Here is a 15,625-nt window from a genome sequence, read left to right as displayed (position 1 = left end):
AAAAAAAACAAAAAAAAAACAGAAAAAGACTGATTGAAAAAAGAAATTTAGTTAAATACTAAAAGATGTGTCACGATGCATGATTGAATAAGAATGCATTTTACAAGAGATGACAAATGAAAGGGAAGGAAATTTCATGAAGATGAAGAAATCTGATAAAGTAAAAAAATAAAAATAAATAAAAATAAATGGCTACTTATTTTCCTATATCTTACTTTCGGAACAGTTTAGAAAAGTTTTAAAAAAAAAAAATTATTTGTAAAAGATTTATTTGCCTTTCAACTTCTTTAGGGAGATCCAAATTGAAGAAATTAAATTTCATCAAAAAATTAATAGAAAATTTGGTATTTTTACAGAATCACTCATCTTCAAACATTTCTGTTTTTCCTCCCAAGTATTTTGGGCCATTGAAGGTCAGAGGGCTTGCCATTCAGTGTTAGTGATAGAAATGTCTTGTTGTCTAGTTACTCAGACTTAAAACCATCAAATCCCTCTAATCCCCCACCTGGAAAAAAATAACCCTAACCTAACTGGATATGAGAGCGATTCTATAAAATTACTGAAATTTAAATTAATTCTGTCTTTCTGCAGAAGCCAAAAAATGAAACATTTTAGTTAAACTGTCTACAAATAATTTACTGCATATACTCACATATACGATTTTCAAAGACCTAAATCTTAAATTATAAAATAGAATTTTATATGCACACAAGCTTTAGCTTACTGAAAATGAGACTCGCACAAAAACAGTATATATGATAAAATCATCTGTGAATAGAATTTTCAGGGTCACAAAGATATGCAAATATAGACTGATTTTGTTTTATTTTTGTGTGTAAGTACCATTCTTTTGAAGATTTATTATCCACAAACAAATCATATCAGATTATCTCTGAAGCATTGAAATGATCTACATCATATTCCACTTGGTCATAACTAAACGCTTAATATTTGGTATATAATTACAAAATTGTTTTTTGTAATTACCAATTTCTATCATTTCCATTTTTCTCCCCGTTCTCCATTCCCCTCCCCAGCACCGTAACTCCCTAATTTCAACATAATACTTACATGATCTTTAAAAAAAAACAAAAAAGGGGTGGGGGGAAGGACACCATAAAATTCCAGTTCAGTCTTTCATGGTTTTGTTATTCGACAAAAGACTTGTTTTATTTAGCGGTTGATCTGAAGACCACATTATAAAATCCCCCTCACATCAGTTTTCAACCTAGGTTTAAAAAAAAAAAAAAAACTTCCCTGCCACCCACCCAAAAATCTTTCAGCAAAAGGGTTTCAAAACCTACGACCTCTAAACCCTGTGCTGGCACCCCTTTGTCCACCATTGTTGTTGCCACCGACCACATTACTCAATCCAATGCCACCATTGCCTCCTCTTCCTCGGTTGCCACGACCAAAGCCACCTCTCTGTTGCTGCCAACCACCACGATTGGCTGAAAAAAAGAAAAAAAAAATGTAAAAGAATGAAAGGAAGAAAAAAAAGTCTTCTTTGAAAAGGTGTTCTACATTTCTTAAATTTGGGGAATATTTATTAACTATCATAGAAATTCTACAAAATGAGAAATATATTTAATCAACAAATATTTTGATAAAGCTGATATTTTTCTGAAAAGCAGAAAAATTTAGTTTTAGAAATAAATATAAAGACATGTTTTAGAATGTCATACATATGATATTCGAAAACGAGGCTACATCAAAGGAAGGTAACTTGTCCAGAGTTGCCAGATTGGCTTGTTTTAAAGTCAAATTTCATGAATTTTTCCATTTTTTTAAAAGCAGTTTGGCATTTTTTCAAAAGCGTACCGTATGGATTAAGGAAAAAAAACAAGCAGAATATTATACAGATTGATGTTTAGTATGCAGTATTAAAATTTTACAAAGACTGGAGATACTTCAATTTTCCATAATTCATAATCATTGGTTAATTAGTCTAGGAGCAAATCTTATACATATAAATATACACAAACCTAACTTTATACAAAGAGATTACAATCGAATATTTTGTGTGAAAGGCTTCAATATTACACTAAATTTGGTGCAAACCAATGAAGTGTGCAGTTGGAAATGAAAAAGAAAGCACTGGTGAGAACTGTACAAAATTTGGTATGAAGCCCCATGTAATACCAAATGTCTTAAATAAATTAAATGTCTTTCAATTTAAATTCAAGACAATGAAAATTCTTTTGATAATGATAAAAAAAACAAAGAAAAAATTAACTGGTGGCCCTATAGATTCAAGGTATAATTAGCAAACAAATACTGTTTAAAATCTTTTTTGTTATTTAACTTTAGAGATAAAAATCTTAACATTATTATTAAGCACTAAATCTTTTGATAAAACCTAGAGAACAGGCATATTTTTTCAGCCTGAACAAATCAATGGCCTTTTAAAAACTTCAATATATATATATATATATATATATATAATTCCAGATTAATATTTTCCAGAGGTAAAGTAACCAATGCAGTTTTAACGAGGTTAATACAAAAGTGCTCAATACCGAAGTAGGGCAAGATATACTTTTTATTTATTTTACACAAGCATTAAAATATCACTACACATTTCAGTCAGTTACAAGTAACTAGAGACCTCTTCAGGTGATATTGCTTATACAAAAGTATGGGCTGACCACTAAATGCCCAGTTTTGGCGTTTTTATTCATTTTTTGATCTTAAAATCTATTGCATTTTCAAATTTCAGAATTTATATTTTGAGAATTCCATTTTAGAATTCTAATTTCTTTTCAAAAGTTTTTTTTGTTTTATTTTCACCTCATTAAAATGAAATGTCAAAGTTTTATTTTTTTATTTTTCTAGTGATGGAATAATGAAAATCTTGTTAACATTGGAAAGAAGTTGGTTAAATAGTTATTTTTTATTCATTCTTTTAAATTATAAACAAAAACTTATTTGCCAACCTAATATATCTGAAATAGACTTACGTTGAGGAAAGGTTCCAGCCTTTTGGCTATATTTACCCCCAGGGGGTGCGTACAAGGCTCTGTCTTGTTTAGGCGATTTACGATTGGCACCATATTCAGAATTGTCACTGCTATTTCGTTTTATTCTGCAACAAAAAGAAATAGATTTAAAAAAAAACAAAAACAAACAAAGCAATCAAAATTAACACATGTACAGGAGAATTTCAAAAGTTTGATATGACAAGATATATAATCTTTCAAAATCTATGAAGTAAATGCAGAATCATTTATTTTTGTACATTTAAATAAATAAAAAGCAAATAAAATTTAACACATGTAAATGGAAGACGTTAAGAGTTTTACATAAAGAAGATAAATAATCTATTTAATTCTACGACAAAAATTACAATTTAAGTTTATTTTTGTACATTTTTGATTTATCAGAGAAAAAAGTATACAATTTATTTCATTTAAATTTCACTATTAAATCTTAATATTTTTCACAAGTCATGGGGATATCAGTTATCTAACATGTAAAGTTTTGTTGCCACGTTTTCAAAATTAAACACAAAATAAAAATTCATTTCACATATCGATACCATCTTTTTATTTCCTCTCTTCCATTATGTTATTGCCACAAATATATTTTATTTTGTATTGCCATTCTTCTCAAATTATTTATTCTAGTTAGAGTGGATTTATTTTCCTTATTTGTTGAATGCTTTTTTAAACAGTAAAAGTAATCATGTAGTGATTTATTTTCCTTGACTTCTGCAAAAATATCAAAAGCACTTTATAATTTTTAAACATGAAAAAAAAAAAAAATTTGACACATTAATTAAACATTATTAGTTGTTTTTTACTGTTAATCAGTTAATGTCAAGTATTAAAACAAACTGTTAAAAGATTGCTTCACAAAATAATTTGGATACAAAATAAATTTCAGTTTTTTTGCAAACAAGAAATTTTTTTCTATTACTCTTGGGAAATGCTGTGTAAATACAGCTAATATATTAAAAAAAAGAGGATAAAATTTAACTTTGTTTATCTGTCTCACTGCAACAAAGTCTGGCACAAATCCAATTTATAGTGAACGTTCCAAAAACAAACTGAAGCATTTTTGTCATGATCAACATGCTTCAATTGACTGGCAATAATCCTCCTGCTACAAAAGGAGGAGGCAATGTCTGGAATGATGAACTCTCCACATCAATCAAAACAAATATTTCAAAGAGAAGAAAATAATGCTTTTCACCCTGGAAAATGCAGAAAGCTAAATACTCACCCTATACTTGCAGGATTAGATTTTGTCTAAAAAAAAAAAAAAAAAAAAAAGAAAATGAACATTTTAATATTGAAAGATAATCATATAAAAAATTTGCTACAAAAAAAAAAAAAAAAAATATTTTCAAGACAAATTGAAGTGATTTAATCTTTATCTAAAAGTGAAGATGTCTTTTTTTTTTTTTTTTTTAAATTTAAATTTTATCATTTTGTTCTAGCTAGAGATGGTGCATCCTACCAGATATCAGATATTCACCTGCTATCTCATACATTCCAACCGAGAGATCTTTTTAAGATTGTAATCGCCCCCTTCAAGTGGAATCATTTGACTTTCTTACACTTGATTCACCGGGTATATTTTCCAGGTAGTTTTTGAAATTCTTTTTCATTAGTCCAATTGCTCTTTATAATTATTAGAATGATGCATCCACACATTAGTTGCCAATGGTTGATTTTCAAGTAAAAATGATGTCATATTTTGAGTCAGCAGGTTTCTTCAAATATTTTAGTCTGGTTTAGCCAAGGTAAGAATGTGATGCTGTATGGATTAGGTGAATGCTATACACCACCCCAATCCTCATTTGTTTGTTTTCACTATAATAACAAAGCCATGATCAGATGAATATGCAATATCTAGTTGGATCAGACCCAGCATGTCCGCCTTGATATGCAATTGGCAAAGTTGAATACACCAAAGCTTGATCTGATGATCAGTCAGCTACGTTGGCTTGGCCATATTGAGATAAACAATTCTTGGATTTAAAAACAATACAGAGATCTTGAAGTAGAAAACCAAAAGAAAATGGGATGATCTAAGAAAAGTTGGATTAAAACCATCAACAACAATCTTTGACAAAGGAATTTTAACAGAATTGATACTCAAAATGCCAAGTTTGGAAACTAGCTACAGCAAAGGAAGCATTCGTGACCAAGAGAAATAAAGCTGATAAAGTGGACATAATTTTCTAAACTTGGGCGACATGCTTAAGGGTAGATAGACACTATCTACTGAAGTCTATTGAATTTGGCACTCCTTTAAAGAATGCCGAGCGGAAAGACTTTCTTTTATAAAGATGCTGACAGTACTTTGCTTTCTTCTATAACATATTTGTATCAATTCTACATATAGATATCATCCGATGTTAATGGTTTTGAATAAATAAAATTGAATACATACATGAATTGGTTTCCATGATAATGTAACAAGTGATTTGTAAGCAGGAGGATTGTGAAACAAATCTTTGATCAAAATGTTGATATTTGAAGTAATCTTTAATGCCATTACTTTGATTTTGTTCTAGAAAAAAAAGAAAAGAAAAAAATTAGTATTCAGAACTCAAGGATGTGGGTAGCCAATGGAGAAAAAAAAATAAAAAAAATAACAATAACATCAATGTTTAGTACATTTTAGGTCAAAAAGCCAATATCTTCAGATAGTCTGATCTGGTAACACCAGAACGCAGATGTTCCGCAAAAACCGCATGTCTGAAGACTTCATGGTAAGTGCTCAACTGAGATTCAAGCGTTCCGCTGCCCTCAAATCATCAGGAAAAACTTAAAATCTTGTCTTGCTACTATCAATACTACAAAGAACTTTCTTCCCAAGTTTCTAAAATCAAATGAAACTTCTTTGAATTTTTTTCTTTTCAAAAATTTACCATCTGTAAAACACGTTACTGCAGGAATGTTTCCCCACAAACTATATAGTCGCTTTCAAGTCCGATGTTAGCAAATATCTGTTATGTTCTGTTGATTAATTGTCAATATCCAATTGGAAATCTCATTAACTCTTATCCTCAAGTGGCTTTTGAACTGGATAAGTGGCAAGCTATTAATATTGAAAACAAAATCTTGAGGTTAACAAATCAAGATGTAATTGGTAGAATATTATCGAGACATCAAATGAAAAACAAAAACTTACTTCATCTGTTTTTAATGATTCTCCTGTTTTGCCTTGTAATGCAGATCGTAACTGTTTGATATAAACTTGTACCCCTCGTGCAAAGTATTGTAACCTGAAAATAAATTTTACATTTCTTTAAGAAACCGAGACAAAAAAAATGTAAAGTGCTTGTCTAAATTCCTCCTATATTAAAAAACAAAAAAATCTGTATGATGTACGTACCTGTGATGGAAAGAAAATCTATTCCGAAAGTCATGTAAATTGATCACAGTTTTATTTTTAAATAAGAAAGTCAAATTTCATGGCTAACGGTATCATGACCGTCTCACTACACCATCTTGAAAACAGTCTTAAAAAAAAAATGGACAACACAATTCAAACTTGCGAAGTTTGTTGTAATGCTCACAAATTCCCATTAATCATTTAAAAATTATATTTATAACAAACAGAGTATGCGGCGTCCCCCTCCTCAAGTGAAAAATTTACTTTTACCATGTCCAATGATTGTGTAAAATTAAAAAAAAATCCATTTATGGAGAAAAGTGCAAACAAATGAACGATTTGGGCATAATTTTACCCCTATAATGCCTCCTGGGGCAGGGACAACCAGAGTTATTTTGAAAAATTCACTCTGGCAAAAATTTACTTTCACCATGACTGGGCAAAATTAAAATCCAAGGTGTGGTTACTGAGAAAAGTGCAAGCAAACGAACGGACAAATGGGAGCAAATTACAAAGTCTAATCCCTCTTTTGTCGGGGAACCAAAAATAAAACTACTTGATCATTTTACGTAATTTTCTGGGATACAATATTTTCTTTCAGGTGCGTACATCATACAGATTTTACTTTATTTTTGCTTTTTGTAATGTGAGGAGGAATTCTGGATAAGCATTAAATGTAAAAAGAATGCAATTCTATTATAAAAATATAAAAATACAACAAAACAATAATGCAATACAGAAATAAGTACAGACTTCACTACAATCTTTTACATACAAAAAGATTTCTTTTATGGCATGCTCACATCTGTTTGGTTATTTTAACTTAATCCTACATTCCAATAAATTAAAAAAAAATGTTTATGCACCTTGTTAAAAAAATGATTTATTATGTAAGAATTTATTCAGAAACAAGTATTCTTCAAAATAAAGACCACCATTGTCCGTAACCTTCTGCAAAAAACCTGCAAGCCTAAAGTACCAATATTTTGGTTTTGACCCGAGAAATACTTGACAGGCTTCTGAATCGCACCAAAAAAAAAAAAAAAAAATAAATAAATAAATAAAATCTGTGAAAATGCATAAAATGCCACATTGATTAGAATAGACTGTAGTCTGATGGAGCAACATCTGGAAAATAGGCTGGATGTAGCAGAACTTCCACTGTTCAATTCTTTGTTATTATAGTCTGCCTTTTTGGAAATATATATTAAAAACAAAGAAATTATTTTTTTACCCCATAGACAAACTATAATGCTGCTACTAATAAAACACTAAAAGCTCCTGAAGTGTTAGATATAATTGCACCATATTTGGCATGAAGAGGCCTAGAGATGCAAGGTATGTCATAGGGGAGTAAAAATTAAATACTTTATTTTGGCTGAAAAAATAATTAAAAGCCATTCCCTTGGTGTTATTTTGGTTTAAAAAAAAAGACTAAAAGCCATTCTTTTGGTGTTATTTTGGCTGAATTTTTTTTTTTATATTCAATTTTCACCCCAAATAAGGCACAGTGCCACTTTGAAGTAGGAGGCTATTATCGAGGATATAAGTTGCACGGGTATTATGAAGGGAGATGAGTAGCAAGATGTCTGTTCACATTACACTTGAACTTCTGCATGTGAGTACAGTCGGAAAGCAGAATCCTGGAAGGGAGTTCCAAAGTTTAGCAGTTCTCGGAAAAAAACTATTGGAGTAGAAGGCTTTCTTACATCTAGAGATATCTAATCTGAAGGGGTGGGATTTAGTTGCTTGTTGGGTTTGTCGAGGGGGTACAAGTGCTTGTAGTTCGACAGAGCATTCACCACTAAAGTACTTGTAGAACAGGCAGAGGGATGCAACATTTCGTCGATGGAACAGAGGTTGAAGCCGAGATGACAGTTCAGGACCTATCAGGTTTGTGACTCTCTTCTGAACCCTGTCCAGGAGTGAGAGACAAGTAGCAGATGCACCAGCCTAAATGTGACAACAGTACTCCATTCATGAGCGAACAGTGGCTTTATAGAGGTACAGGATACTTTTAGGCGTAAGTAATTTTCTGGCACAGTAGAGAGAGCCCAAGTTCTTTGCAGCAGCCTTGGCAATGCTCTCAATGTATCTATTCCAGTTCATGTTCCCTGTAAACGTTAGGCAGAGGAGTTTAAAGGAAGTACTTTCGGGTAATGTGTTCTTGGCCATTGCTATTGGTGGTAGAGACGGTTTTTTTTTGTTTTTTTTTACAAAGGCATCACCACATTATCAAGGCCCAGAGGCCACTCAAGGATAAGGTTTCTTGTAATTATTGAAGGAAACAAACTTAGTCTTGGCAGCATTGAATGTAACCATCCATTTTTTGTCCCCATTTCAATACAGATTGGAAGTCATCCTCTAATGTTTCTGCTATTTCCTTAGATATGTGTTCGTTTGTTTTCCTTCATGCCTGTTATAGAGAGTGGTATCATCCGCAAATATACCCATTTCCGAAACAATTTTATGAGAGAGGTCATTTATGAATATCAGGAATAAGAAATGTCCAAGGATAGACCAGAGGTACTCCCACATTTATATCATATTGTTTAGATGTACGACCGTAGAGAACAACCTGGATTTTTCTCTTAAGAAGGATTTAATTACAATATGTATTCTTCCACTGATACCATAAGATCTAATTTTCCTTAGGAGACCATCGTGCCATACCCTGTCAAAAGCCTTAGATATATCGAGGGCTATCACTCTACCCTCCCCTGTTTCAATAATTTAAAACCATTCTTTTGGTGTTATTTTCATTTTGGTCAATAAAGAAAGAAAAAGGATACTAAAAGCTATTCTTTTGGTGTTATTTTTTTTTTTTTTTTTTTTTTTAAACCAAAGAGCGGTCAGATTTTTCATTTTAATAAAATCAAACCAGCAGAGAAAATTAAAGCCAGACTTTTGTATAAAAATCACTTATAAAAATAATCTCACCTAAGTCTGAAGTCTTTCAATCTGTCAGCATTGCTTTCATCAGAGAGGAAATTTGGATGTTTGCGGCCCAATTGATGGAATGTGTACATAAGACATTCAACATATGAAAACTGTAATTTGTGTTCTTCTGACGTTGACTCTCCACTTATATCATCATTTTCATCTGAAGGAGGAAGCGGCATGTATTCCTACAAAAAATTAAATGTAAGTCAATAAGAAAAAGACATTTTAATAGAACTACTACAAAATATTTTTCCATCAAAATACATTTTTAAGCCTTTAATAACCTTTAAACAAATGAAAATACTTTTATTTTAATTACATATATCTTGATTTTTTTTTTTACGTCTGATCAATAATTTCTAAAGAGTTCAAAATAAATATTTCACTTAATATTTTGGAAAAAAACAAACATGGCCATAGTTGTGTTTACTTACAATGAGTTTTTCATAAACTCGTTCAACTCTTTCTTCAATGTCTTCTAATTCCCCAGGAAATTCAGAAATCTCAGCAAACAGTTTTAACATTTCCAGTTGCACATTGCTGCCTCCATCAACAGAGGCCAAGTCAGACAATACAGGGATCACTTGATCACACATATAGCCAACAAAGACTTTGGAATGGACATTTTTCTGAATAAAAAAAAAATAAATAAATAAATAAATAAAAAGCATTCGAAATAAAAAAATCATATTAATACAAAAAATTATTACTAAAGTAATTCACCATTAACACTCAGATTAAAAAAAAAGATAAAGTAGGTGTTATATAATGAGGGTGGATCCAAACATTTGGTGAATTTTTTCACAGCTGTAAAATTATCAAGCTTATATTAGTTAAAGTTTTATTATGTCATAGCATTTCCATTGGAGGTTTACATTGCTTTCATGTTTTATACAAGTCTCTGTAGTGTTTAGATCTTCTAAAACCGAAGCTAATTTTTTTTTACCATAGAAAGCATATTTTGAGGTAAGGCCAAATATCAAATTGAAATAAATGCTCATGGAATTTGTGTTCTAAACAAAGATTGTCTAAAAGTTGATTCAACGATTCACTGGAAAAAGAAACGACTTTGAAAATGACCTTCATTTGGGAAGACTTACGAAAGCATCAAGTCTTCTTAAAATTTAATTGAAAAAAATTGGCAAATAGCTGTCAGATAGCTACATCACTAGACATTTCCTAGCTAGAGCTTTTTAAAAACAAGATTAGTAATTTCCCCCATCAGGGTTTTTTTTTTTTTTGTTTCTTTACAAACCAAAATTCCATAGTTAATTGCTCCAAAAAAAAATTATAGAAAAAAAAACTTTTTTGTTTGATAGTAAAGACAATTCTTGTACAACTGCAAAACTGTAAAATTCAACTTACAGAAAATAAAGGTAAACTGTGTTTGATGCACTGCATTAATCGGTCAACACAATCAGGGTCATCAGGCTGAAAGGAAGACAAGATCATTAAAAAAATATTGCAAAATTTTAATCTCAAAAGTGAACAAACTATATTTAATATACAAAGTTGTCTTATTGGATTTCTAAAGCCAGATGCAAATAACATTTAAATTAACAAATAAAGCTTTTCTTCTGATTAAAGAATTTTGTTATTGTTGTACCATGTTATTGACAACATAATATACTTTGTTGATAATACTTTGTTGATAATAGATTTGATATCATACTTTGTTGATAATAGATTTGATATCATACTTTGTTGATAATAGATTTGATATCATACTTTGTTGATAATAGATTTGATATCATACTTTGTTGATAATAGATTTGATATCATACTTTGTTGATAATAGATTTGATATCATACTTTGTTGATAATAGATTTGATATACTTTGTTGATAATAGATTTGATATCATACTTTGTTGATAATAGATTTGATATCATACTTTGTTGATAATAGATTTGATATCATACTTTGTTGATAATAGATTTGATATCATACTTTGTTGATAATAGATTTGATATCATACTTTGTTAATAGATTTGATATTATACTTTGTTGATAATAGATTTGATATCATACTTTGTTGATAATAGATTTGATATCATACTTTGTTGATAATAGATTTGATATCATACTTTGTTGATAATAGATTTGATATACTTTGTTGATAATAGATTTAATATCATACTTTGTTGATAACACTGGTCAACAAATTTTTATTTTTTTTTCTTTGGCAGACCATCTAGGAGTGTTTTCTGGGGTTTTGAAGGTCGCTGATTACGAATATAACATTGGTTTTGCCAGATTGCCTCTAGTTTAGAAGATACTGATAGCCCCAAATAAGCCTAAACTGCTAAAATTCTCCCTGAAATACTTCAATATAGAAGCAGTAAATAATAATTTTCTGATATTATTGAATCATTATAATGATTATGTATATATTGAAGTATTTCAGGGAGAATTTTTATATAATTATTTATATAGGGATAATTTTTATATAATTATATACTGTAATTACTTAATAACATGTTCCATAAATATAGTTGCAGTATAAATTAAACAGTAATTAAGAATTTTCTTTTTAATTCCACAGTTGAAAATGAGTTCCAGAGAGAAAATGAGTTCTTCTAGAAGATGTTGCAGATATGAACCGGATGTCTTTTGTTACATCTGTGGACAGTATATGATGGCACAACAAAAGAGGAATATTACAGACTTTGTTAAGAGGGCGTACAAAGCATACTTCGATATGATACTTGGTGACCAAGACAAGTCTTGGGCCCCACATATGGTGTGCAAAACCTGTGTAGAAAGTCTCCGCGGTTGGACCAACGGTAAGCTGAAGTTGAAGTTTGCTGTACCAATGGTGTGGAGAGAGCCCAACAATCATTTTGATGACTGCTACTTCTGTCTCAATGACATGACGGGGTTTAACAAGCACAAGAAAGCAAATTGGCAGTATCCGAGCCTGGATTCTGCTATCCATCCTGTTGCGCACTCTGAGGATCTACCTGTGCCTGTTTTCACCAGTTTGCCTGAAATCGATTTGAATTTTCTAGATGCACTTTTGTCAGCATTTTTCTGTTATCAAATTAAGAAATATTGGTTTTTGCCAGAAAGACCAACATGGTAAAAATTTTTAATTTATATTATCTGAAGTTATAGAGAGAGAGAGACAAAAGAAAAAAAGAGACGAGGAAGAGAGGAAAATATGATATAAGCAGAGAACGGAGACTATAGAGTAAAATGGTAAGACCTTAAACTTATTATCTAATTCTGCTTGCATAACGATAATGTCCACCAGCTGCTGTCGACCCACAACAGTGCTCATTGTCTTGAGACCCTTCAGCAAGTTCATGATGGCTATAAATTCCATACAGGTGACATCTTGCAGAACCTAAAAGAATAATAAAAAATTCAATATATAAACATTCTTAAATTTGAAAAAAAGATTAAGTACATACAAAATACACACATTTAAATCAGTCAGAGCTTAAAACAGAAGAAATTAAACGATAAAATTCCTGCCTTGATTTGAATGAATTTATTGAGCATATTGACTTATAAGAGAACACTATCTCTGTCACAACTTAAAGTAACAAACAGTGTTATATCTAAATTTTGTAAAGATCTGATACCTCTTTACACATAGGTGTGAAAATTTAAGGAAGAGATCAAAACACACAGATTAGTACACAACAATTGCGTGTACATATCTTGTTATCTCCCTGGCTCTACTCTATTTCCATGATACTCCCACATACTGGATAAACATCTCATTACACTGAAGAAGGTCACAGGAAGCAGATGAAAATAGTTTTTTTTTTTTTTCTTAAAGATATTTTATGTTCCTATATTTCAACAAATAAAATAAATAAACATTTGTTTTTTAGACACACATATCTCTGTTGACAAACTCCTTGTGCTTTAGAGCTATCATCCTTTAAACATCTACACATAAAAGTGATCTTAACTGTGTGAGCGTGGAACAGTCTACACTGCATGTCAAATTATTAATGAAATAACATTTTTTTACCAGTTTCAGAAACTTTCATATCAAAAGCTTCGGAAACACTGGCAATGCTGAGCTGCGCGTACTGTGAAATTTTTGTACTGTTCCACGCAATGTAAACAACTTGCCATCGTAATTGCTGAATCCACAGTATTTGAGGTGTGTCAAATTATTAACAAGGCAGTTTGTTTCGTCAATAAAATGGGTTGTAAAGGTGGTTTGAGTAGTTCTGAAAAGAGTACTATTACAGAACAGTTAGTAAAAGGTAAAACTACACTCGAAATATCGAAAATGATAGGAAGGTACCATCAAACTGAAGAACTGTCAAGGACCTTACAAAGGTACGTAAGATTAGCTGATGAAGGTAAATCTAGAGTTGTTTCATGCCGTTCTTTACTCCAAATTAAACGCGAAGTTGTTAAGAGCCCTGGGCAGACAAGTCGAGAAGTCTTTGACCAAGCCGGATTGAAGAATGTCTCAAAAGTACTCAATATTGTCTTCTGAAAGAAGTGGCACAGTCTGTTAAGCCTGTGACAAAACCTCCATTAAAGCAACATCACATACAAAACCGATTGAAATGGGCAGAGGACAACATGAAAACGGGTTTTTCTAAAGTTTGTGTGCGTGTCACTCTTGACGGCCCACATGACTGGAGCAAGGGATGGGTCCTAGACGGACAACATCGTCATCAGCGTTTAAGGCACCAACAAGGTTGTGGTGGGATAATTATTGGGCTGAGATTATCAGAGGTACTTTATTGGCCCATGGAGAGTCACAGAAGGTGGAAAAATGACATCAAATGCTCTGATCTTGAGCAAGTGGTACAATGGGGAAAGAGGTGGCTTGTTACTTTTAATGCATCTAAAACCAAGCTTTTATCTTTACATCATCAACGCTCTGATCCCCATCTGGCATCAATTGAAATGAATGGCTCTCGTCTTGGGGAGGCTTCATGTTTTGACAAGCTTCTGGGTTTGACCTTTACTCCTGATCTTAAATGGAACACATACATTAAATCCGTTGCCAAGGCCGCTGGAAAAATGGTGGGATCCTTCGATCGATCCAATAGATATCTCACTGCTGATGCAATTCTCTGTCTATATAAGAGCCAGGTACGTCCAAGGATGGAGTACTGTTGCCACATCTGGGCAGGAGCTGCTAGAAAGGACTTATCCTGCCTTGATAGAGTTCAAAATAGACTTCGTAGGCTTGTGGGGGATGTCCTTTTCTCTTCTCTGCAACCTCTTTCTCACAGAAGAGATGTTGCAAGTTTGCTTTATCGTTATTTTTATGGCAGGTGCTCGGCTGAGCTCCATTCGACGGTTCCCCCTCGCCAAACTTTCACAAGAAACGCCAGTCTAGCAGAAAACACTATCACTAGTTTCCCCCACTCTTTATCTGTGCCTAAACCTAAGCGTACATTCCATGAGCAAAGCTTCTTTCTTAGAACTGCACGCCTATGGAATTGTCTTCCGTTTTTCTGCTTTCCAGCTGACTACAATATGGTTGTCTTCAAGTCTAACGTAAACAAGTTTTTGGTGAGCCTTTCCATATAAGTTAACAAATTTACCGAATTTCCATTACTCACGGTTACTATATTGTTCAATTTCTACTGTACACTCTTTAACCCTTATCCTCGAGTGGCCCCTTGGCCTTGATAAATGGTGATGCCTATGTAAAAAAAAAAAAAAGTAAACATAGCTTTTCTGAAGGAGTACTTTGAACCATGGCTGAAGAAGCAAAGGTTGACGTTCAGAAGAACCATTATTTTTATGCAAGATAATGCTCCCTTGCATGCAGCAAACAAAAGAGTATTTGCAACAACTGGGGTTCTCTGGGCTACGGAAATTGGAGTGGCCTGCGAATTCACCAGATCTGAACCCAATTGAGAACCTTTGGAGTATCATAAAGCGATGCCTCTATGCAAGTGGATGCCAATTAAGAGCAAAGATGAGTTGTGGGATGCTCTCCAAAAGGTATCTCGAGGAATGACTATTGATGAAATCACAAATTTGACTAATTCTGTAGACCAACGTCATTTACAATTCATCCATAAAAAAGGCTCGCGCATATACCCTACTAATTATGTCAACGTAGAAATTGCTACGTAGTTATTGTGTTCTAAGGATTTTTCCTAGTTCATTTCAATAAACAAGTTATGGGTATATTGCGTTTTTTTTTCTCAACATCCTTAATAACTTTGACACATTGAAATCAACAGATATTCCTATCTTCTGCCATAGTTTCGCTAATACTGCTTTAAATACTTTTATTTTTTGACTGGAGTAGCTGAACATTATAGGAAGCACTTTCTCAAAGTTTCATGGATTTTAATTCAATTGTTCCTTAAATATTTAAAAAAATGTAAACT

The 15,625-nt window shown here is 32.0% G+C and overlaps 1 protein-coding gene across 1 annotated transcript in view; it reads right to left on the bottom strand.

Annotated features, from left to right (window-relative positions):
• Positions 1 to 15,625, bottom strand: part of LOC145292917 (apoptosis inhibitor 5-like) — a 52,275-nt gene continuing 36,650 nt past the window's right edge. The window contains exons 5-13 of the mRNA XM_080139079.1: positions 12,499 to 12,639; positions 10,657 to 10,722; positions 9,726 to 9,920; positions 9,289 to 9,476; positions 6,145 to 6,238; positions 5,401 to 5,520; positions 4,225 to 4,250; positions 2,961 to 3,085; positions 1 to 1,451 (exon numbers count right to left, since the gene is read on the bottom strand). Coding sequence (XP_079995205.1) covers positions 1,294 to 1,451; positions 2,961 to 3,085; positions 4,225 to 4,250; positions 5,401 to 5,520; positions 6,145 to 6,238; positions 9,289 to 9,476; positions 9,726 to 9,920; positions 10,657 to 10,722; positions 12,499 to 12,639 — 1,113 coding nt within the window. The 3' untranslated portion in view covers positions 1 to 1,293. The remainder of the gene's footprint in view (positions 1,452 to 2,960; positions 3,086 to 4,224; positions 4,251 to 5,400; positions 5,521 to 6,144; positions 6,239 to 9,288; positions 9,477 to 9,725; positions 9,921 to 10,656; positions 10,723 to 12,498; positions 12,640 to 15,625) is intronic.

The sequence above is a fragment of the Euprymna scolopes genome, chromosome 14, assembly GCF_053919585.1.
Source record: "Euprymna scolopes isolate OS-2025 chromosome 14, ASM5391958v1, whole genome shotgun sequence".
NCBI lineage: Eukaryota > Metazoa > Mollusca > Cephalopoda > Sepiida > Sepiolidae > Euprymna > Euprymna scolopes.
Note: the sequence above shows the minus strand (reverse complement) of the source record. Positions and strands in the feature narration are given on the sequence as shown.